The following is a 24814-nucleotide window of genomic DNA, read 5'->3' on the forward strand; positions in this document are numbered from 1 at the left end:
AAAAAAAAAAGATTAAAAATGATTTTTATTGTTGTTGTTATTAAAATGATACTGTATTACTACTATTACTATTAATATACTACTATTTTGTGTTATAAGAAGTCACATCTCAGAAACGTGATGATGGACCATTTTTCACCTGACATAAAACTAAACATCATCGATACTGCTGCGCTCCCCCTGGCGGGCGGCGGAGGAACAGCAGCTGAAGACGGCGGCGCTAGTGGGTCGAGCTTCGTGTCGATTCGTCCTCTTCTTCGGTTTAATCATCCAACGACGCGTTGTTTGACCGAGAGAAAGGCCGAAGCGGCGCTGTCTCCGTGTAAATGGCGTCTAACGGTAAGAGAAACGGGCAAATCTGTCCGGGGTCTGGGCGTCGGAGCCGGTTAGCTAAAGATAGCATCACCTTCACCTGCCGGTGAACAGAGGACAGCTAGCGGCTAGCTGCAGTTTAAAAGGCTCTCTGGGGGCGTGGCGTCCATCCTTTATTATCACATTTAATTCATGCAGGCCTTATGCCACCGTTTGTCCGGCTGCAGGACCGCCTCGCCGCCTAGCTTCGGTTAACTCTGAGTAATACCGGTGCCTGCTCCGGTCCGGTTACCTCGCCGTTAGCCCGGTTTTGCTGCTGACCCAGTTTCTGGTGGCTCACTGCGGTCTCGAGCAGAGTAACCGCCCCCCTGTGCCGATCCCGCTGCTTTAACCCCTGTCCTCGGTTTATTAAAAGGACATCAGAGCGGAGACCGAGCAAACCCAGCTCACCTACACCGGGCGGATCCAACTCAACCCCAAATAATGAAAGACATTTCATTATTCATTTTTTGGCATCTGTGGGCTATTAATACTGTCAGGTAAAGAGCCTGCAACAACACAGAAACAGTCACATGGCCCCCTGTGAGGAAAAGTCCTGTTAACAGGAAGAGTCCTGCGTTAGAACCAGGATCAGGGAGGGGCAGCCATCTGCCTGATGGGGGTGAGGGGAGGGAGCAGCAGGCTGGGTGTTTGAACTGGAGGGTAACCGACTTTAACAGGGAGGACTTTGCTATTCCAGAAAAACACGAAACAGAATAAATAAACAGGCCGTACATATTTCCAAACATATAAGCACAGGACACTCAAAGTTTATAGTTATAAAAGGGCGACTGTATCTGTGTTTGATTGGATCAGTGAACTCACAACACACACACTAGGGCACAATATCCTCGTCACATTTCCATTTGTGTTGCCATTTTCATGCAGGGCCATGCTTTAAAGCTTGCTGCACACACCGATGAGACACAGAGACACTTCTGACCTGCACAGGAAGCTCTAGACTGCTGTGAACCGAATCATTAAACTGAGCTGCACTGCAGTAGCTTATCACCAATATGGGTGTTTATGTTTTTCATTATCATGTGATTTAGTGTAACTTATAGCTGAAGTGTGTCATTAGGATTCAGCTGCACAGTGACTTGATTGGGCGGATCAGGACCCCCAAGGCTTGTCCATGGCACCGAGCTGGGGGTAAGAGAGCAGAGATAACAAATGATAAAATGCAGAGTGGTGTGAACAAAGAAGAAATGCTCAGTGCATCATGGGAAGCCTGGAGGTTCGGGGTCACCTGATCCAGCCCTAACTATGTAAAAACAACAAAAGTTTTAAGCATAATCTTAAAAGTAGTGAGTGTGTCTGTCTCCCACATCCAGACTGATCTGACATTTTGAATTCAGTGGATTTGGTGTCTGATTTGGTTTTTAATGTATTCATAAATAGTTTCACAGTGTTGCAGTCTGAAACAGTTTAAATCCGTCTGTTTTTGTTAATTATGTTCGGTTTGGATAGATCTCCCGGATATGGATTAAATCTAGTCCCAGACTAAAAGAGAATCAGTTTTAGTCCATGTCATGAAAACTGAGCCTAAATATTACCATTTGTTATTTCTGGATGATAAAAAGCAGTGACGTGGCCTTCTTAAAAAGTGTTTTTACAGATAGAATATAGTTTATTCATTTAATAATTACCATTAAAATGTGTCTTATATAGTTACTGTTGAGTTTGTGAGGGTTATAGATTATGTCTGACACTGTTTGGATGTTTTATTGCTATCATTAAAACTGACTTTAATATTAACCCTCTCTGCTTTTTCCCACAGATTATTCCCAAACACCTAGCCAGGGGTAAGTTATGTAAATCATGTCTTTATTCATTCATGAAGCTTTCAGTCATTATTAATACTCATCCAGATTAAATACATTTAGATTTTGAATTTGGGTTAAAACAAGAAAAGTAAGTCTTTGCATTTAACCGTGGAAATGATTTTGTTTTGTAACTGAATGAAAAAAAGTAGATTTGAAATGGTGTATTCTTGGTTGGTGTGTGCAGCTATCCATCCTATGGTGGAGGTGGCGGTGCTAGCCAGGGCTATGGTCAGTCGTCTGGCCCGGGTTACGGCCAGCAGGGCTACGGAGGCTACAACCAGAGCTCGGACAGCAGCTCCAGCTCCTACAACCAGGGAGGCTATAGCGGCTACAGCCATCCTCAGTCAGGTAGAGGAAGCCCCAACGTCCGCCCAAATCCACAGTCACTGTTTTCCAGTCACCTCTGAATCCGTTTCCTTTTCCCAGGTGGATACGGGTCTCCATCCTCCAACCAGGGTGGTGGCGGTGGCGGGTATGGTCACTCAAGTCAGTCCTACAGCTCCGGTGGCTATAACAGCAGCAACCAGCCGTCCAGCATGAACTACAGCCAGCAGTCGTCATTCTCCGGGTACAGCCAGCAGCAGCAGCCTCCTCCTCCATCCTCTGCGGGGTACGCTCACGTTCACCTCGCCTTTAATTCACCTATTTCTGCCCCATCTGCACAGGGGTAGTGTTTAGGAGCAACCACAAACCTCACTGACTTTACCTGCGGAAGTTTGGACGGGACTTCATTTTCATTTATATTTTGAGTTCCACAAGGACATGCAGACGGCTTGTGTGAGAGAGGAGGATGCTGGGATAGCAGGAGATGGAGGCAGGTGAACTACTTTGGCGAACCTTGATGGAAGCAGCCAAAAAAAGAATAATTTAAAGGCCGCATTCGTCTTTAGTTTTAAATAATTTTGGAGTGCAGTTAGTTTTTGTTGTTTGATGGTGGTCAGAACACAGCTCCTGTAATAAAAATCAAATGTTCATACTGGTCCCCAGTATAAAGTACAACATAAGCCGAGCTCAGTCTCAGTAACTCAGTACTTATCTCTATGATACTAATCCTAATAAAGCAGGTGCTCTGTTTTTCATTATATTATAGTTCAGCCCAGAGGCCGAACTAGTTTAAATCCAGCCTCAAACATTCAGAAAATAAAACTTTAAAAAAGGCGGACATGCTTGATGCTCAACAGCCTGTACTGCAGTTTCATGTGAGTGCAGCAGGGGGCGCTCCAGTTATAGGTGCAAACTTCCTCTGTGGCGAACTCGGCTCTCTGCTGATCGCCAGGTATATGTCCTTTGGAGCCAGCATGGACTTGCAGACGGTGACCCTTTTAGCTAATTTCATCATACAAAGCCTCTTTTTAATTAGCTCAGGTGTGTTGACGTGCACGTGTCCGCTGCCACCCGAACTTCTCTTTACCCCTCTGTAACCGCGGAGGCCAAACATGTTTTCATTTGCATTATGTTCATTTTCAGGACATTCAGACATGTTCAAGTTTAGTAAATGTTTGTTCATTTACAGTCAAATCACTTTTGGCCCTCAGCTGTAAAAGGCTGATAGGTAGCCGCCATGTGAATGATTGAGATTACAGCATTGAACAAAATAATCAGGATTAAGGTTTTCACCATAATTGAGCAGCTGCGGTTTGAGTCTCTCATATGTGAGCTGCCATGTTGCTTTGTAGTCTTTAACACTTCCTGTTTTCTAACAGTTATGAAGGCAACTCGCCAGCTCCCGGCTACCAGCCACCGAGCAGCGGAGCGAGCGGAGGCGGTTACGGCAGCAGTGGAGGGCAGCCTGGTGGTAACTATGGGGGCAGTGGGAGCCACCCACAACCGTCTCAGCACGGAGGAGGTCACTACAACCAGCCGCCGAGCTACAACACCCCTCCTCCGCCGAGCTACAGCCAGCAGAGCCAGTACGGGCAGAGTGGAGGTGAGGGGTTGTTTAGTTGTTGATTACTGATTGAAAGCACATCAGTGTTTGGTCTGCTGAGGTTGGAACTTTCTCTCAGGATATGGAGGCGATAGCCCGCCGATAAGTGGAGGAGGAGGCGGAGGATACGGTGGTCCTGATGGAGGTTACGGAGGTCAGGAAGGCCGCGGGGGCAGGGGCCGCAGTGGAGGCGGATTTGGAGGCCGCGGTGGTGGCGGATACGATCGAGGTTTTGACCGAGGCGGCCGAGGTGGTCCAAGAGGAAGAGGAGGCATGGGGTAGGTGTTATCAAGCATTGACTTATGAGTCACAGAAGCTCAGAGCTGTGCTACATCTTAATGTCTCCACCCATCTGGTTTTACATGGAGCCGCACATGTAAGCATGCAAAAGGAAAAAAAGAAGTAGTGATTCATATTTACACCTCTGAGCTCACCTGCTTGTAAGAGTATGTAATCCTCAGTGCTGCGAGAGATCCTGTGGAGCACCTCTCCACCCAGCCCAAAAAACGCTGAAGACCACATTGCTAAAGGTCCAGTGAGTCGACTTGTGGTTGAAAAGTGAAAGAGCCAAAGCTGTGAATCATCTCTGCAGACTCCTCAGACGATAAAACAGATTCAAACCCAGACCCTGTTTGCTCTGAGGCCACTGGACCACCTCACCACCAAATCATAAAAAACATGAAATAGCCACAAAAAAGCAGTGTGTTCTGAAACATTACAGTACTCATAAGAACAGGTGGATGAAACTCATCTTTGAAGACAGAAGGTGGAGGCAGCAAGGAGAAAGTGTGACCTTAAACAGGCTTATTTCATCTGCCTGCAGGTGTGTTTTACACATTAAGAGCACAAAGGTAAAAGTTTTAAAAGCCAACATCTGTGCTGTGATATCAGCTCGTCCTATAAAAGAGAGGACGTCCACTCAGCTGGGTTTTCTTGGTTCATGGTGGTTTACGTTGTGGTCCGGTTGACTCTGTGCAGACCCGCCTGACAGTGTGATGAAGTTAAAAACAAACAAAAAAAATCTGGTCAAGAATGGATCAATAACACAAAAACAACACTGCAGCCAAACTCGGTTTCCTTTATTTTGAAAATCTGCGCTTTTCACTCAGGTTTTGTTAACTACAAAAAAGGGAAACCTGTGGCATCAAACGTGGGTGAAAGTACCGTTTCCTGTTCTGGTTAGTCAGTGCAAACACAACAGAATGATCGGTGATCTCTGATCAGAGAGGATGAAATAAATCTCACATACTGCCAATATATGGAATATTTGTTCATTATTAAAGTATTGATATTATTTCTATGGAGCTATAACGTCTGACAGGGTTCATTCAGTGTTTTGTGCCATTATGCACAACAGGTGGCACACCTGTGCATTCCAAAACAAATTCATAAATAATAAAGATACAGCTTGAGACAGTAAATAAGGAAGCTATTATCAGCTGCCTCTTCAATGAGATCTTCATCATGTGGCTGAACTTCGTCTCGTCTCCGGCTCTGATGCCTCAGGGAGCTCGGCGTCGTGGCAGAATCTGGTTAGTGTGGACCTCCGTTTAAAAAAAACAAAACAAAACAAGAACTCTCACCAGCTGCGGTCCAAGAGGGTGGAGTCAGGTGGAGGTGGAGTCAAATGTACTCCAAGCTTGTTCAAGTCTGTCCAGCTGTAACTCCAGAGTGATGGTGACACACAGTAGTGATGCGGCCATCGAACTATCGACTGTGAAAACGCGAGCATGGCCCGCTATGTTTACAGTGCCTGCATTTTCAAAATAAAAGCAAAGGAATTGTCTATGAATGCCGATGAGGCTGTAGTCTTACATGGATGTGTTAGGGTTATTTTTAGGGTTGGGATAACCCTAAAGTATGGGACACACTGAAGACGCTGGGATGTGATTCAGATTTGTCATTTTCAATAGAATGATTGTTTTAATACCACTGACTCGATTCATCTGTTCAAACCTTGGAAAAGAAAAGATACAAATGTAAAAACAAAGGCTCAGCTATGATACAAATCAGAAACCACAACCACAAAAATTCCAAACAGCTCAGGAAAAACTGAATTCAATATTACTCATTCATTACACATCACTGTGAATTGTTGTTGGTTATTCTCTCAGCTCTGATCCAGCACTGACACTGGGAAAACTATGTGTTAGTAAAAGTTACAGGTGCACTAGCAGGATGCTGATAAAGGCTGTAAAAACCCAAATACACAAAAAGAAAAGTGCACGGCCACGGGTGATTGGTGTTATTACTCAGAGGTCTGAATACTTGCAGAGGCTTCAGTGGTTTTGGGTGAAGCTGGATTAAAACAGCAGAAATGGATAATGGGTTGGAGCAAAGCTTCGTAAAGCCAATGAATTAAATGTGCAGAACAAAGAACATCAGCACTGAATGCTTGAAGCTGTGAAGCATAAACCGGTAAGTTGATGTTTTTGTTCTTCTTACGAGGTTACGTAGTCTCTCGTTTTCTTCTTTGTGACCTCATAATGTTAGAGCTGGACTCAGATAAACTAGTTTCCCATTCCATTATGTGTTTTCTCATCCATCGTGTACTTCCTGTACATCTCCTTCCACACTGGGTCAGCTTGATATTCGCCACAGTGAGAACTAATCAGCTGATAAATCCATGTGCGGGTTTACAAATGATTTTGGGGTATTATCAGTTTTATGATGGATGAACATGTCAAAGAAAGACAATGGTACGTGTGTTGTGCCACATCTGTAGTTCAAAAATGCAATTCAGCTATAAATAATAAAGTATACAGTTGCTTCAGAAAGTATTCAGACCCTTTGCACTCTTTTTTTTGTGTTTTAAAATACATTTTTTATTTTTAATTACTACTTTGTCCATCCATCTATTTTCTGCTACTTACTACTTACTTACTCATTGACCAGCCATCTAATCAAAGATGCCCCCCCAGTCACCACCTCCGGGTTGTCATGGGGGAACACTAAAGTTTTCTGAAGCCAGCTAAGAGAGATAATCTTTCCAGCATGTCCTGGGTTTGCGACTGGGCCTCCTCACCTCGCACAGGAGGTGTCGCGATCACCTGACTCCTTTTAAATTGGAGGGCCGGTGGTTCTATTCTGAGCCCATCTCTCAGGGAGAGCCTGAGAGCCCAGACAGCTGTCAGAGTAGGTTCATTTCCACCACGTATCCTTATTGGTTTGGTCAGGACCCTCAGGCGAGAACAGAAACGTAGATTGGTATCAGTAAATCGACAGTTTTACTTTCGTACTCAGCTCTGTCTTTACTGCAAAGACTGGTACTGCCTGTCCAGCAAATCTCCAAGACCATGGTTTCCCTTCACCATGGGTTGTTTCTAGGAAAATAAAATGCAACTTCTGAAATTATTTTTACAACTTCAACACAAAAATGTGCCAATCTCAATACTGTGCACGGCTAGTTAATATTTAAACTAGTAAGATCCCTGCTGAAACTTTCTGAAGTGACTCTGTGCGCTGTTTATAAAAGGTATGAAACAATTACCCAAGTAGACAAAGAAAGGTGGAGATGTAATCTCCAGGAAAGACAGATTGGCTTCAAAACGACATTGCTGTGCATTACACCGCGTTCCAAATTATTATGCAAAAAGTGTCATAAAGATTAAATAAGTTGTTTTTCAATTAAACCCATGGATGGAATTGTGTCTCAGGACTCTTTGTATCACTGAAATCAATCTTGGACACCTATGATCATTAGTTTTCCAGGTGAGCCCAATTAAAGGAAAAACTACTAAAGAAGGATGTTCCACATTATTAAGCAGACCGCCATTTTCAAGCAATATAGGAAAGAAAAATGATCTCTGCTGCTGAAAAGCGTGAAATAGTTGAATGCCTTGGACACGTAATGTAAACCTTAGATATTTCACGAAAATTTAAGCGTGATCACCATAATGTAAGAGATTTGTGGCTGAGTCAGAGCAAACATGGGTTCGTGCAGATAAAGCCACAATGATGAAGGTTTCCGCCAGACAAATACATCAGATTAAGAGAGCAGCTGCTAAAAGGCCATTGCAAAGCAGCAAACACATATTTGAAGCTGCTGGTGCCTCTGGAGCCCTGCGAACATCAAGCTGTAGGATCCTCCAGAGACTTGCAGTTGTGCATAAACCTTATATTCGGCCATCCCTAACCAGTGCTCACAAGCAGAAACGGCTGCAGTGGGCCCAGAACTACATGAAGACTAATTTTCAAACAGTCTTGTTCACTGATGAGTGCAGTGCAACCCTGGATGGTCCAGATGGATGCAGTGGTGGATGGTTGGTGGACGGCCACCATGTCTCAACAAGGCTGCGTCATCAGCAAGGAGGTGGTGGAGTCATGTTTTGAGCTGGAATCACGGGGAGAGAGCGGGTCGGCCCTTTTAGGGTCCCTGAAGGTGTGAAAATGACCTCTGCAAAGTATGTGGAGTTTCTGACTGACCACTTTCTTCCATGGTAGAAAGAGAGGAACTGTGCCTTCTGCAACACAACCATCTTCATGCAAGACAATGCACCATCTCATGCTACAAGGAACACCTCTGCATCATTGGCTGCTATCGGCATAAAAGGAGAGAAACTCATGGTGTGGCCCCCATTCTTCCCTGACCTCAATCCTACTGAGAACCTTTGGAGCATCCTCAAGGAAAAACATGTGAGGATGGGAGGCAGTTCACATCCAAACAGCAGCTGTGGGAGGCTATTCTGACATCCTGCAAAGACATTCAAGTAGAAACTTTCCAAAAACTCACAAGTTCCATGGATGCAAGAATTGTAAAACTGCTATCAAATAAGAGGTCCTATGTTAATATGTAACTTGACCTGTTAAGATGTTTTTGATTGAAATAGTTTTTGATTTCAGTGAAATTGATCTACTAATGCTGCAAATTCAACAAATGACCATTTTCAATTCTCTACAACCTATAAAATCTTTTGAAACTCTGTGTGTAATAATTTGGAACAGTGCATTTTAAGTTTTTTATTTTTGAAAAACTGTTTTCATTGGGAGTTTTGTTCAGTAACATTTGAATTATACTCTAATGGCTGATGACTCAAAAATTATGCCGACTGTCATTTGAGTTGACTATTTAGGAAAAACAGAGAAAAATATCATTTGCATAATAATTTGGAATGTGGTGTAGATGTATGTAAGGAACCCAGCGAGCCTTGCTCGTAAACTTCTGTACGCAGACTTAAACTCCGTAAGTCGAGTTTTTCATCTTTGCTCGAGTCTGAAATGTTTCCATAGAACAAAGTGTTACCTTCACTCTGCCTACAAACTAACACGCCTCAGTATATCACCATCACCTGCCTTTTTCACCTGTTACCACCACCTTCCCCACCAGCCCTTGCAGGTTTACTGTACCATACTCTGCTTTAATCACTCTTTGAATCTTCTCCTAGGCTTTTACCTTCTCTCCAGGCTGGCTTTCTGCTCTTAAGCCATCATTTGGAAAATCACATTATGGGGAAGTCTACAGATTTAATAGTCTTCTAATAACTCAAGGACATATTACTTAAAATACTAATCAGTCGTTTTGGAGAAAAGTCTCAAACACTTGGGAATTGCTGCAATTTGTGTAAAGACAGGGTGTCTACGGGTCCTTAAAAAAGACTTGAAACTCTAAAAACCTCTAAAGAAGAATGACATTTTCTTGAATTCAGTTCGATGGGTCTCAAACATTTTAAAATCATGTCACTGAGACAGTTTTCAAGACACAAAGCTGCTATTTTGGCCTCCTCTTCATAATTAGGTAACAACAATGTGACCGCATCAATTTTTAGAAGCCGACGCTGTACCTGCAAGAGAGCATCAAATGATGTGTAATCTACTTTGTGAATAGCAGCTGATGGTTTGGTCCGCTTGAATTAGTGAAGATAAGTGGAAAGATATCAGCTGAAGAGAAATCGGGTGGGGTTGGGTTTGCTACACGCTTTTCACTGGAGTGTTCTAACCAGCTTAGTTTTATAGAAAGGTATAAATATCAAGGTACTTTCACCCGCTGGGTGAAAAAATTGTGCCTCATTCATTTCGGTTTTATTTATATAATGCAGTTTAGAATGGCGTGCATCTCATGGATAATTTTACCCTTTTAAAATGTTTCAAAGTATAATTTTTAGCTTTATTTTGTGTAAAAAGCATTGCAGACAGTAACTGTTTTATCTCAGGATAAAAATACATAAGTACTTTAAGTTTAAGCCCAGTGAGACCCAGCCTCAGGCCTGAGCACGGTAGAGATGCAGAAGGCCCTGCTGTCCAACCTGTTCAATGATCGAAAAGGAAAGAAGGTCAAGCACACATGAATAAGAATAAAAATACTTTCGGCTGTTAAAGCCTGTGGCTGAAAATGCTGATAGAGCAGTCTGTGCCTTGTTGTTCAGACTGAAAATTTGACCTGACTGTTGGCTTTTACCTGGTTTCACTGCTTTTTCACCTTTGTGTTACTCAAAGTGAAATCTTTAAGGTCTGAAGGTTCTAAATTGAAGTCGTTCATACCTGTAGACACCCTGTGTTGAGTGAATAAAGGTTTTCCGAGACCTTTAAAAAAAACAAAAAACAAACAAACAGCACCCACCAAGGGATCAGAGCTCTGATGTTTGGGTTTGTTAATTTTCTTATGATGAAATAAATGGAACTTGAAAGTTTTTACACCTTCTGGGTCAGAAATGCAAATTTCAGCTAACAGGGTTTGTACACTGGCCTCTTGTCCATGGGTTATATCAACATGCAGTAAGGGTACATTTGGACAATGCCAGCGAGGAGGGGTGGGTTTAGCAAAGACGCTGTGAGAGTGAAGGTTAACCTCAGCCCATTGAGAGAAATCGCTGTCAGCTCCAGCCTTCAATGCGTGTCGTTTTCTCTTCCTCTTCATCAGAATGGGCGATCGTGGAGGATTCAATAAGTTTGGTGGTAAGTGACAAAAAACTTCAACACTTGAGTGAAAAGGTGTGTCAAAGCTTAAAGGGAGTAAGCTCAAACTCTGGTACTTCAAATGTGGCTTGGGGAATAAAACTTGATTCTGTCTGAAAAACTGAAGAAAAATCAACTATTTAACAGTGAAGGTCAGGCTTATGTTAAGAGTTTTGATGTATACTGTCTCTAGCATGACTGTACAGATAATAACACCCATCGTGTTTAGTGTGTTTGACTTGAAATGTCCGTCGGAGGGAGTTAAAACTGCATCATTAGCCCTTCCACTGCTCCTCTGGCACTTGGTGTTTGAATTTGAAGTGTGGATGGTGACAAACTCAGTGACTGAAGTGAGATAAGTGTTGCTTACCTTATCGTGTTGTGCAAACGTGACAAAGCGCGTTAAATGGATGAAATGACCCTAAATGGTTTTTAAGGCTTGGCTTGAAAACCTGTTGATGGATGTTTTGATTCTGTTGTACTTTCCACCAAAGACGGTTGAAAGGTAAAAACTGGTTGGGTTGCACACACTGGGAATTTTTTTCACATGACACTGACTCTGGAACTCACGGTGATGAAAACTGAAAATTCTTGGTTCAGTTGCAACTTTGGAATCCATTTGGAACAATAGAACAAGAGGCATGAATGCTTAGTCACACCCTCAGATCTGGGTTGAAAGGCGGGCATGCTTTTGCTTTGTTAAAGTAATTGCAGGTTATTTGTTTACAGTAGGAAAGTCCATATATATATATATATATATATATATTGCATCCGAGAATATGCTCATTCAGGTTGAAGAGGGTTTTGCTTTTGTTCTTTTGTGATCGTAAAGAGATTAAGTAGTAATGGCGGTAACTTGATGCATTCCACTGTAGTTCTATTACATGTCTCTGTAGATTCTCAGTCATCCAGTCACGGTAGTTTTGAGAACTCGAAAAGAAGGTGACTGGACTTCTTTGGGTTTGCAAAGACGTTTCACCTCCCATCCGGGAGGCTTCTTCAGTTCTAGAAACAAGAGCTGGAGAGTCCCAGGTACTTAACCCACAGTGGGGTACCTTTTGAGAATGTCAAATTTTACATTTTAGACCAAGATGAACGTTGATTTGAAAGAGGCCATCTATGCCCACTGTGAGCGACAGCTCATGTGACAACTGCAATGGTCACTAGTGGGAACTGAAGAAGCCTTTTGGATGAGAGGTGAAACGTCTTCACAAACCCAAAGAAGTCCAGTCATCATCTTTTTTTCAAGCTCTCCAAACTGTTTGGACAATATTTCTTGAAGGAAATGTTTTCAGTTGTTTACAATCTAGCTCATAAGAAGCACAAAATGATACGGATTGGAGAGTTTATATAACTGTGGGCTTTATTTAAATTTCCAAATTATTTTAGTTAAAATTTACAGGCAGCATGCACAACAAGGTTCTAGCAATAAATGGTGTTTACCCCGCATAGCCACTGTGTCTGTATTGGTGTCATTCACCACCCAAAGATTACCACTCCAAGGCCAGCAGGATTGGGAGGCAGCATAACAGCTGCAGAAAAAGCAAAAGTACGCTGATTGAAAGGTGTGAAGTTTTCATTAGAGACACTGTGAGAGCAAAACTGCGTTCAAAGAATCCCTTGCAAAAATCTCTGGGTAACTGCAAAGATGCCGGACGTTCTGCCCATCAATTATCTGCTTTAAATCAGCTGAACCTGAAAGTATGAAAAGTTTTCACATTTCTAGTCATTCGTTACTGGTTTTACTGGTGATTCTGTGATTCGGGGGCTATTACAAAAACATTGCAGGAGGAGGTTCAAATAATCCTGAACAGAAATCTGTGGGAGCCTTCTGCATGGTCAGATATGGCGGTGGACCACCCCTCCCACCATAGAGCCAATCAGTGTGTTGACTGTATCACTACTCTGGACTGAGCCAATCAAGAAGCTTTTCAAACATCAATCTGTGGTCAGACTTATAAAACCTTTTGAATAATTCAATTGGTGATAGTATTTTTTGGAAAAGTTAGGGCTCTTATTTATTCAGATAGGAACTTCAAAATAATTTTGGCAAGACTTGCTTCTAGGATGAGTTTGTTTGTTTGTTTGTTTTAAATCCTGACCATTAGATTGACGTTACGGCACCTTTTTTGATTGTTTCAGTAGGGCTTGGCCTTGTTTGCCCAAACTACTTGGAGATGTGACCGGGATTCCTGCAAATGTCGAGACCCTGTTGTAGAAGGGCTGTAGTAATCTAATACATAATTACTTAACTCGAACTTTCTTTAAAGATTGTTGAGTAGTTTATCGTAGGGTTTAATCTCCCAGACTCTGATTCTGCGCCGTCCTCAGTGTGGATGGGATCGAACACCATCGTCTGCCAGCCTTTCTGCAGAAAACTTTGGAATCCATTTGGAACAATAGAACAAGAGGCACGAATGCTTAGTCTCACCCTCAGATGTGGGTTGATCATATAGAAAGGTGGGCGTGCTTTAGTATAATTAAAATAATTACTGGTTATGTGTTTAGCGTAGGGAAGGCCATATCTAAATTCTCACCATTGCATCTGAGAATAGATGCTGATATTCAGGTTTCTGGTTTTGGTCTGTTCTGATTCTTCCAGTTTTCTCATTGCTGGAGTGGGACGTCTTTAAGATCCACAACAACACAAACATCACAAAAACCAACAAGGGCGTATGCTTTCTAATGAAAAATCTTCAGTTTAGCTGCAATGTAAAGTTTTTATTGTGCTTATGTGGAACAGATGTAATAGAAAAAAATGTTTGTATTTGAATTATTGAAAGAAATAAAAGGGCATAAAGTCATTGAGCCCTGTTAGGGTTGGGCATTAACTTAAGGTTTTCCATCCAGCCAATAAAAGTTCAGCTGTCTGCGACTACTGATATAATTGTGGAGAGGGTGGTGTCTAGTTTCCTGATTATTTCCTCATTAAATTCTCAGGGAGTCAATGCCAGATGCTCCACCCTAACCTATAGTTGTTTAACGTCAAAGATAGCTGAAAATGAGCTCAGTGAAAAATAAACTGGAAACTGAAATCTTGATTTTTAGCTTGGGACACTGATGACTGCTCATGTTAGTTATGGATCAGATGTTGTTTAAAAATTGATTTTCTATTTTGGTTTTTCTATTTTGGTTTCCTCAGTGAGTCGTGTCCAAAGACTGGTTCTCCTTGTTTGCACAGTCACAGACTAGAACAATATATTAAAAAAAAGCCCAGATGGACACGAGCAGATCTGCTCCTGCAGGCGGTTTGCCTTTGGTGTCCGATAACCAGTCCTGTGTTTGTTTAAAGAGGGAGCATTGAGCCCAAGTTCCTTTCAGAAAAGTGACGGGACCTGATGCACTGAAGCGCTTCGTAAGGTGTTTGAGGTAATGTCTGAAAACCTGCACAGGTGAAGATGGTTTTCTGAGCGGGTTCAATTGTCAGAATGGCAAACATGGCGTTCGTGTTCCCAGGACGTATGTTTGAGCAGTTTGCAAGAATCCTTTGTTGAGCTGTGGAAAAACTGAAGTATCCAATGGGATCAATTAATGACATGTAGTGCTGTTCCATAGAAATTAAAACAATTGTGTTTCAGTGTGTTTGACTGGTTCAATGATTCTGTAATGTTGGTGTTAAAGAAAACGCTTCAACTTGACTGCAGCAATTCTTAAAAAACCCAACATGTAAACAAACCACCTTTAAGGCTCTTTCCAAAGAGTCTGCGTGTTCTCGTTGGAGAAGAAAAGGACCAAAGCCAATGCACAGAAATAGCTACAAGGCAGGATCTCAATAATGTGGACAGTTGTGTTTTTTTTACACTTGTTCCTGGGACTTGGAGCCACTCGCTAACCTCAGTGGAGTGTGATAACGATAACGGTGAAGCAAATGAGCCGAGACAGGAAAAACGTTCAGACAGATAAACCTAAAGAGAGTTTGATAATAGTGCTGGATATACCTGTGGGGATGAGGTGTGCATGAAAGGAATTAACTATTAGTTAGACGTGTGATGTAACAGCTGGCCTTTTCCACACCTAACATCTGTTTGTTTTTGTCCTTAAGGACCAAGAGAACCAGGACACGGAGGACCCGGCTTCAGTAAGTGTTTCCTGTTTTCTTTGTTCAGCTACCAACAAAAGCCAAAACTCAGGACATTTTTCAGTCGTTGGTGTGATGTCTGAGAGATGTACTAAAGCCAATAAATTCAGAAGAAACGACTACAAATATTTCCTCCTATGCCAAGAATTTACCAAGACATGGTTCTCTTGGCTTTATAATTGGCTGACATTTTTCACTTTGTTTTTGTTTTCTTCCGATAATAATGTTTTTTGATCTTTCAACTCTGAACATGTTCCGTCACATTTGATTGCTGATTCGTGAACATTCAACTTAAACTTAAGCCTACATTTACTGAGCACTTTTAGAGACACTTCTAGAGAATTAACCCTTTTGGTAGTTCCTTTAGCACAGGGGTCTCTATCCCCCGTCCTCGAGAGCTGCAGTCCTGCAGCTTTTAGATGCGTCCTTGTTCCGAAACCCCTGAATCAAATGAAAGGCTTGTTGCCAGGCCTTTTCCAAATTTGATGGCATGCTGAAGAGGTAATTCAACAATTTTATTTGCCTGTGTTGGAGTAGGCATGCATGTAAAGCTCCAGGACAGTAGCTCTCGAGGACACCCCTGCTTTACATCATTGATACTGCTTGAATTACATCACTTTATATGATTTTCTAACAGTGCAGGACCAGGATAACTCTGATAACAACACCATCTTTGTGCAAGGCCTGGGAGACGACTACACTGTCGAATCAGTGGCTGACTTTTTTAAGCAGATTGGGATCATTAAGGTAACGTATTGATTTGTGTTTGGTCAGTAATAACTGGGCACAAAGAACTAATAAATAAAGCATTTATGTGGATATGTCATGTATAGATGGCTTTAATGACTGGTTAAAATGGTAAAGAAGCTCCGGCTTGATGTTGAAGTTTAACAGAAACTGGAATGAAGCCATTTTCTTTCTTGGTTCCCCGATCGTGTTGGCTCATCTTAAAATCTCATGTTGCACTTCAGAAAAAGATGAAGAATTTCATTATTTGGAATCTAAATTCATTTCTATCCTTTAGTCTGATTTCCATGGTAACACACAGCACCTGAACTGTTGTGCTGTTTCACAGTTCTGGTCCATGGACTTTCATCCTTTTCCTTCTGTCCTCTTAGGTAAATAAGAAGACAGGCCTGCCCATGATCAACCTGTACACAGACAGAGAGACGGGGAAGCTGAAGGGGGAGGCCACGGTCTCCTTCGATGACCCCCCCTCAGCTAAAGCTGCCATCGAGTGGTTCGATGGTGAGTTATTAACTCTGAGCTTTGGCTTCCCCACTGTTTGAGTTTCTATTGGTGGTTTAAGTGGTTTTATACGGTTTGTATCTGGAAACTAGGCTTTGATGGAACTGACTGCTAAAGTATAAGACAAATAAGGATTATGTTGAACTGTAACTCATGCAAAGCTACTGTTGGAAAGTCCAAGAATATGGAGCTAGAAATGAGCATTGATTTCATACCTCATATCTGATCCTTTGATATTCATCGCTTCACTCCAGGTAAAGACTTCAATGGAAACCCAATCAAGGTGTCCTTTGCCACACGCAGAGCTGACTTTGGAGGCCGAGGAGGCATGAGGGGAGGTCGAGGGCGAGGAGGCGAGTCACTTTCTTTTTACTTTTATTTTTATAAAGTGAAATTTTATAACTTTGCAAACAGCAGTCGTACCACATGGTGCACTTCACAGGTGAACTTTGAGTCTCGCGCTGTAACAAAAATGCTCGTTTACTGTTTGCAGTGAATTAAAAAGCTTCAGCCTCGCACTGAACCATCAGTCACGTGTCCCGCTGACAGAGGCTGTGGTGTTTTCTTCTGTGCAGGTCCGATGGGCCGTGGAGGGTTTGGAGGCGGACGAGGTGGAGGTTTCCCAGGAGGCAACGGTGGCAATGGAGGAGGAGGAGGTGGTGCCGGTGGTGGAGGAGGGCAGCAGAGAGCCGGAGATTGGAAGTGTTCAAACCCGTGAGTTTTGATGACTCCTCTATGACAATAAATTAGAATTAAAAACACAACAAAAACATCTTGTACAATGATTGCTTAAAATATGATGCCAGATTTTTTAGTTTTGCTCAGTCTTACCTTTATTTAATGTAGTAATCTTTCTACGGATCTGTTAACAACATATAACAGTTTTCCTAAAGTCTTCTTTTCTTCTCCTCAGTAACTGTGGGAACTTGAACTTCTCCTGGCGTAACGAGTGTAACCAGTGCAAAGCTCCGAAAGCTGAAGATGCTGGTGGGATGTCGCCCATGGAGCGAGGTTAGATACACCTGGATAAATATAAAAAAAATAAATAAATAAATAGGTGAACATTTTTTGACTCACAACGTGTCTGAGTAAACTTTGTGCTTATGTGTGACGCTTTACATGTTTAAGGTCAAAACATGCATTAAATAAATAATAATACATGTAGTTATTATTAAAGTGTGTAGTTGCTACTGTTTCTGCTTCACCCACGCTGTCACGAACGCCAAACAGCGGAAGCAGAATTTTCCAAGTGAACTGACCTGACTTCCTGTCGCAGATCACAGTTTTGAAATAACTTTCACGATACCCTAAAAGTTCAATTCAGTTAAATTCCATTCACTGTTATTTGTATAAATCACAATAACAGTTGTCTCAATGCGCTTTATTTTTTGAGGTAGACCCTACAATAATACAAAGAAACCGAGAAAACGCCATCAATCATATGACCGCCTATAAAGAAGCGCTTTGGCGACAGTGGGAAGGAGAAACTCCCTTTTAACAGGAAGAAACCTCACGAGAGAACCAGGCTCAGGGAGGGGCGGCTGGTTGTGGTGAGGGGAGGAAAACAGTACAGAGATGAACTGTGACTGAGAATTAAAGCTGCTGAGCCACACGTGGATGTAACTTTACTTCCTGCCGACCAAACGCTGTTCGATCAGCTGGTTTTTAAGTGAGGCGCTGTTTGGGTATCACTGTCTGCAAGTCTCAGACTGATGTTTCCTGTAATATCACAGCTTCAGTTCGTGCCTCATTTGTTTTACTTTCAGAGGATGAACAACAGAAATGTGCTCACGTCGGTCGGATCACAAACAAAAAATTAAGCGCTCTTATTCTGCAGTTGTAGCTTAATAAGGTATATTAAACAGTAACAGTAATTAAATATTGTTTTGACAGCAATCAGACCATGTGCAGATTTTTATTATGGAGTGAGAAAGCTGAACATGTTGTTATCTTTCATGATGTTCAGTCGTTCTAAGTGTTTGTTTTCAGTCTGACTGAAACAGAAGCTGAGAGCGTGCCCTCTGACCCCGACGTTCGCCCAGCTGGCTAGTTTGTTTTTCTGGAGTTCGTCCTGAATCTTTTTGTCTCGGCGGCTTTCATGATGTCCTCTGTGTACACTTCTAATGCTTGTGTGTTTAGCTGTGGGAGCTTTCTGTGGTTTAGCCACAACATTCAGGTTCAACCTGAAACAGATTTGTTGAAATCAACAGCACACCTGTAGTTTACCTGTTTAAAGAGAAGAGCACACAGACATGTGTCTGCTCGTTTTTATTTTTTATGTATTTCTTTCTGCAGTTAGATATGTGATAGGTGGGCAGGCTGTAGATTAAATCACGTTTTATTTCATGTCATTGTTTGATGATATAAAATCTACTGAGATCTACTCTCTAAGCTCTACTGATGGTTGAAATGAGCGATGACGCAGGCCTGAACAAGTGAACATGCGTGAGCATCAGTATTTATCTCACGTAGGTCATGTTGGTGAGATAATCTTGAACTATTTCATAAATGTGGCCGAAGAACACATGCTTGCAGTGGAGCGTAGCTGCTTATCGCTGTTTCTGGAAAGAAAAGTTAGCCAGATTACAAAAGCACAAAGAATGAGGATTCAGATGACGTAAACTCCTCCCCGAGATCTCAGGACAAAAATGTCTTCTATTTCCAGTAGTTGTTACATTTGGAAGTGGTGTGTTCACTTGAAAACAAGTTTACATTTGGAAACTTTTAAAGTTTTCTCGTCATGATTTTAATGATGAGCACATCCTGGCAGACTCTGGCGACCACGTTTCATCATCTGCATCAGGATGGTCGACTTGTACTGTGCGATTGCGTAGTTGTGATAACCTTGTTTGTAACACGCAGACACACAGTCAGACTTATGTGCTCAAACACACACACAGCAAGAATCAGAATACTTTATTAATCCTTCAGCCGAGGAAAGCTGTTCCAAAGTTTAGGAGCTTCTTGATTCAACAAAGAACGAGGAACCGTTAAAACTCTGATCGTAGGATCTGAGCAGCCTGGCCACGCTCTGACCTTCTGAGTTGTAAATGTAACTAGTGATATTTGAAAAAGGGGAATTTCATAATTCATAGTTTGTCTAAGATGAAGAAGCGAAGAAGAAGAACAGGGTGACGTGTGAATGTTTAAGACATCTGAGGAGGATAAACTTGTAGCTGTGAGGTTAATATTTCAGCATATTTTACTTTACTGTAGGTTTACATTAGAGTAAAAGATTGCAGATATTGAATTATTAATTATGGCAATTTAATTAATTATTGAATTAAATCATAACAAACGCAGTGCGGTTTATGAAGGAATCCTTCTGCTCTGTAGTGGTTTACTCTGGTTTCCTGTAATCACCTGTATTTGTACAGCAGAGAAACATTTCAGTTATGTGAGTCATGCATTCCCGCTCACCTCATTTGTTTCCTGGCAGGAGGTTACGGAGGAGGCGGAGACCGCAGAGGGGGGTTTGATCGGGGTGGCTTCAGGGGCCGCGGCGGCGACCGCGGCGGCGGAGGCTTCAGAGGAGGCCGAGGAGGCGAGCGGGGAGGATTCGGCCCCGGCAAGATGGACGTGAGGTGAGCAACAAAATATACGGCAGCTCTGTGAGGCGGCGTGCCCTCGTGTACGTCACGTGTTTTATGGTTATGGCCTCACAGATGTTTCCAGTATCGGTGGAGTCAACAACACGTGCAAACATCTGCACGTAGGACAGACAGCAGGAGAACTGCTTTAAATATTAGATACACACACGTAGCAAAACAGACGTCATCAATCATAAACTCGAATTTTACTCACAGCAGATGTTCAAACTGAAAATGAACCATTTAAATCAAATCTGAGCTCATTTTGCATTTGAACAGTTGGGCCAGGCTCCTGTTTCCAGTCTGCAGGTTCCCCTCTTCTTTTGCATGGAGCACATGCTGCTCTGAAACCTGTTTGTACCGTTCAGCACTGATGGAGCCTTTCCAGATGTGCCAGCTGTCAGTCCCACGGGCACTTTTAACTTGATTTGGAGTGTTTTCACTGTAAATACACGAGAAACAGGTTTCAGAGGGTAAGATTTGGTCCCACTGATCAGATTTTTTAAATTCATTTGTCATTTCAAAATCTATTTTGTTGATTTTGAAATCATTTATTTATTTCTTAGTCTGAGTATTTACCTGCTGAAGTCCAAGTTCAGCAGTGCCTCTGTGGTTTGTGTTGGAGAAACTCGACCATTGGCTGGAAACTGCTCTGATGTTTTATGTCTTTGTGTTTGGTTTCCAGGGGCGACCGCAGGCAGGAGCGGCGGGGCCGTCCCTATTAGACCATCCCGGCTGCTCGCCGTGACGACCAGTGTGCACAGGTGTCTGTACGGGACACAGCCCACCCCTCTCACCTTTTATATCACTCCTTATTCAACATGTGACTCTCCCTGTGTTAGTGTTAGCTGTCGTGATTCATCCACACTGTCTGCTCGGCGGGGCGTCGTTTACCAAAACAAGCTTCAAATCGACATTTTAATTGATCAGATTTTATATCTGCCCGACTCTCCGGGATCATGACTGGACACCGCTCTGTTCCAGCTTCACGCTTTCACTCTGTCAGAGTAGCTTTGCATGATTCCCAGCTCAAAATATTTATGTCTGAGAAGTGAATAAAGATCATCAGCTGGCGTCACTATCTGTCCAGAATTTCACAAATTTGCAGGATTTTCAGAGAAACGTGTGCACAAAGCGAGCAGATTCAGAGCCGTTACCGGTGTTTTGATCCCTGCTGATGAACGCGGCACCTCCTCCTGATGTTCGGCAGGGTCAGTGAGCGACGTACGACGGCTCAGACCGTTCGGGATCAAGAGGCACAGATGCCACACCTGCCCGCTGATGCCAGCTCATTCTGATCATGGCCAGTGTGCGATGTAAATGAAGCCCCGGCTCTACAGCTGTGTTTAAGAACTTTTTACTATTTATTATTGGTGTTTTTGTATCGTGCTCGTGCTGCTTTTCCAAATGAAAGTGTTGGCCAAGTAACTTGTTCTTCTGTGGTTCTTTTTCACTGTGATGCTTTGAGAAAACCGAATCACTAAATGCTCCTGGCTGATAGTTTCAGAGGCTTCAGCTGATTTCAGGAGAACTTGGATTCGATGAAAACAGATGAAGCAATTCCAGTTCTCAGAAATGTTGGATCAGTGTCAGACATTTGTTTTCCACCTCAAAGACTCCCGGTACTGTCAGTTTGTTTTTCACTGTCCTTTCACGCCTGGATCAACCCGTCGATGTTGCTCGTCCACTTTTAACTCGGCACGGCTTTGAATCGACTGACTCAGCGCTCTCGGCTACTCGGCTGCAAAATGTTCAAGGAAGGAAAACATGCCGGTCATCATCTTCAGAAGATCTTGTGAACTTTTTAATCATTTTCAGTTGAAATAGTTTCCAGATTTTTTTTTTTACTTAAATGGAGGGTCACATCATCTCCTCCTGAGACGCAGCCTGGTCATTCTGTTCTAAGTCAAACTGAAAGAGGATAGACTAGAAAAAAATACAGGCGATGGCGCTGTGTTTTACAAGTTTTATACAATACATAATTATAAAATCTGATTTAATATATACACAGAAATGACACTTAAAGACATTAAAAACTGAAAAGGACCCAGGAGCAGTTCAGACAAAGGCCATATTAAATGTAATAATGATGATGAAGAGAAGCCACACAGAGGGCTTGCTACACACAACAGGGTAATAATAAATGCTAGGTTGTGGTGTGGTTGGAGATCAAACCCACATTATTCTGTTACAGCCCCAAACTGCAGACATGTTGGTGAAACATAAATGAAGGACCCTTCATGTCTCTTAGCGAGGGCTGTGTTTTACATATTTTGTTGAAGACTGCAAGGACAATGATCAACATTAACTGGATGAAGCCCAATGCTCTTCCGATAGCTCAGGGGTACAAAAGCTGTCCTCTCTACCATTATTGAGGTAGAAAGTCACATGTAAACTTACCTGTAACGACAGGTTTGTCATTTATCAGCATGTAGTTAAACCAGGTTGAATGAAGTGCACCCTCAGGCGCCTTCTTTTTACACCCCTTTTTCTTAAAGCACACTTGCTGTTCCAAATGTGCCTGTCAATCAAACATTTGGACTGTAAAAACTGGATTTTTACAGATACTTGATACAATCTTGAGTTTATTTCTGCAAAAGGATTCAAATCTTAAAGAGGTATCACAAAAGGTTGATTCTGTTGATCTGGACGTAGCATTTTCAGTGGGAGAAACGTTTCATCACTCGTCCAAGTGACTTCAGTCTGAGCTGACTGCAGGTTTCCAACCTTATAAACATGTATAAGACGCATTACTCACATATTTACTGATGCGTACCATTCTGGTAAGAAATGGGTTAATAAGCAGACCGTACATCACTGAGCAAGGTCAACACTGACTCCATAAAACAACGATGGGAAAATAAACTGGACATTGCGATACCTGAGGATGTTGGGCAATCTGCCTGGAAAGTACAGTCATCATCTACAGCTGCCTGCTCTTCTTTATAACGCTTACATAGAAATCTACAACAACAACAACAACAAACTTTATTTATATAGCACATTTAAAATCCAGTGGTGTTCCAAAGTGCTTAACATTCAAAAGGGTGAGATGAAATAACAGGGAGAATGAGGACTATGGTAAGGTACCAAAACAAGCTGGCAGGTTGAATGGCATTAAAACACACAAGGCAAAAGAATTGCATATAAAAGCATAAAAGAAAGCAAAACAAAATGTGAAGGATAAAACAGTCAAAATTAAAAATGAATTTAAAATAATTAAGAATAAGCCGAAGATAAGAAAGCGTTAAGCTGACTATCAAGCATGGGCTAACTGGTAGAAAAGGCGAGGCTAAATAGGTGGGTTTTTAACCGCGATTTAAAGGAATGGATGGAATCAGACTCGCGTATAGCGATGGGGAGATTATTCCATAAAACGGGTGCAGCCAAGGCAAACGCGCGGTCACCTCTAGTCTTCAGCCGGGATCTCGGGAGTACCAAGAGTGACTGGGAAGATGATCATAACGCTCTAGTAGGGGTGTATGATCTAAGTAGCTCGGTAAGGTAGCTTGGTGCTATATTGTTGGCAATTCGGTAAGTAAGCAGCAAGATTTTGAATTGAATGCGGTACTTAACGGGAAGCCAATGCAGATCAGCAAGGACAGGGGTGATAGAAACACGCCGCTCACTACTAGTAAGGAGACGAGCAGCTGCGTTCTGAACAATTTGAAGTCTATGGAGGAGAGTAGAGTTAAGACCAAAGTAAAGTGAATTGCAATAATCCAACCTAGATGTCACAAAGGCGTGGATAAGCTTTCCAAGGTCCCTATGTGGAACATAATGTCTGGCCTTGCTAATAAGACGCAATTGATGGAAACAAGATTTAACAACAGAAGACACTTGTTTATTGAACTTAAAAGAGCTATCCAAAAATACACCCAGGTCACTGACAGTGTCTGTGAGGAAACTGTTGAAGGAACCGAGGGCGTCACAAAGTTGGCCACGGGGGACTCTACTGTCAAACACGATAATTTCCGTTTTCCTGTCGTTTAGAATAAGAGAGTTACCTGCGAGCCAATTTTTGACCTCACGCATGCACTCAAAGAAGCCATGGAGGGACATAGAGGGATCATCAGTTAGCTCGAAATATATCTGTATATCGTCGGCATAACAGTGATGTGCGATGTTATACTTCTCAAAGATTGTGCCTAAGGGCAGCATATACAGTGAGAAGAGCAGGGGGCCAAGGACAGATCCTTGAGGCACGCCGCAGGAGACAGGTGCAGCAGAGGAGAAATAAGGGCCAAAATTGATCGATCTAGACTAACGAGAGTGTGGAGAAGTTCTGGCAGATCACGGGCACGTATTCTAATCTTCTTGGAGGGAAGTTTCAGTAATCATGTCCTGGGTCTGGAGTTTCAACATCTCAAAACTTTTGGGAAAAATTTTAGGGCTTATTCCAGATCACTTTAACTGTACAGATAAATATTTCCCAGAGGAACTACCCGAAGTTCTGAATGAAGTTCTATCTGTCTATATGCTAAAAGGCTCCAGAAGGAGTTAGGCAAAGGTGGGAGAAATGGTGCCATTATAAGCTGGTGACCTGTCGTGGGTGTGTCCTGCCTCTCGCTCGATGACATCGCTTTGTTGGATAAGCAGAAGAAGATGGATGGATGGAAACACAGGTGTGAACATGCGCAGGTGTGCAACAGTTATTTTAACCCTTTAGCTCCATTCACCGCTCTTCATCGAGGACTCGACGAGCGACCCCGTGGAACTGTGGTTGTTCCTGGAAACAACATCTCTGCTCGGAGGATCGCACATGGGCAGAGGAATCGAAGAAGAGGAGGGATCACGTCAGGTGATGAAGACTACCCCACCACCTCGAACATTTTCATCAAAGAAATACCTGGAGCACACTAATATGAACAGACTGCTGTTTAGAGATGAGGATCGATAAAGT

At 42.5% G+C, this 24814-nt stretch overlaps 1 protein-coding gene across 1 annotated transcript; it reads left to right on the forward strand.

Moving 5' to 3' along the window:
- The first annotated feature begins 172 nt into the window (after positions 1-172).
- fus (FUS RNA binding protein) lies at positions 173-21339 on the forward strand. The gene is made up of 15 exons (XM_063472502.1): positions 173-339; positions 2132-2156; positions 2362-2525; positions 2604-2787; positions 3881-4104; positions 4184-4382; positions 10961-10995; positions 15038-15073; positions 15711-15820; positions 16192-16321; positions 16576-16674; positions 16897-17035; positions 17235-17332; positions 19761-19905; positions 20597-21339. The coding sequence occupies exons 1-15, from the start codon at positions 327-329 to the stop codon at positions 20634-20636; spliced, it is 1641 nt and encodes a 546-aa protein (XP_063328572.1). The 5' UTR covers positions 173-326; the 3' UTR covers positions 20637-21339.
- The last annotated feature ends 3475 nt before the right edge of the window (positions 21340-24814 follow it).

This window comes from Pelmatolapia mariae, linkage group LG4 (assembly GCF_036321145.2).
Source record: "Pelmatolapia mariae isolate MD_Pm_ZW linkage group LG4, Pm_UMD_F_2, whole genome shotgun sequence".
Taxonomy (NCBI): Eukaryota; Metazoa; Chordata; class Actinopteri; order Cichliformes; family Cichlidae; genus Pelmatolapia; species Pelmatolapia mariae.

Coding starts and splice junctions, on each gene's coding strand:
- fus (XM_063472502.1), top strand. Junction 2,157..2,361: donor TCCCAAACACCTAGCCAGGG/GTAAGTTATGTA, acceptor TGGTGTGTGCAG/CTATCCATCCTATGGTGGAG. Junction 15,074..15,710: donor ACACGGAGGACCCGGCTTCA/GTAAGTGTTTCC, acceptor ATTTTCTAACAG/TGCAGGACCAGGATAACTCT.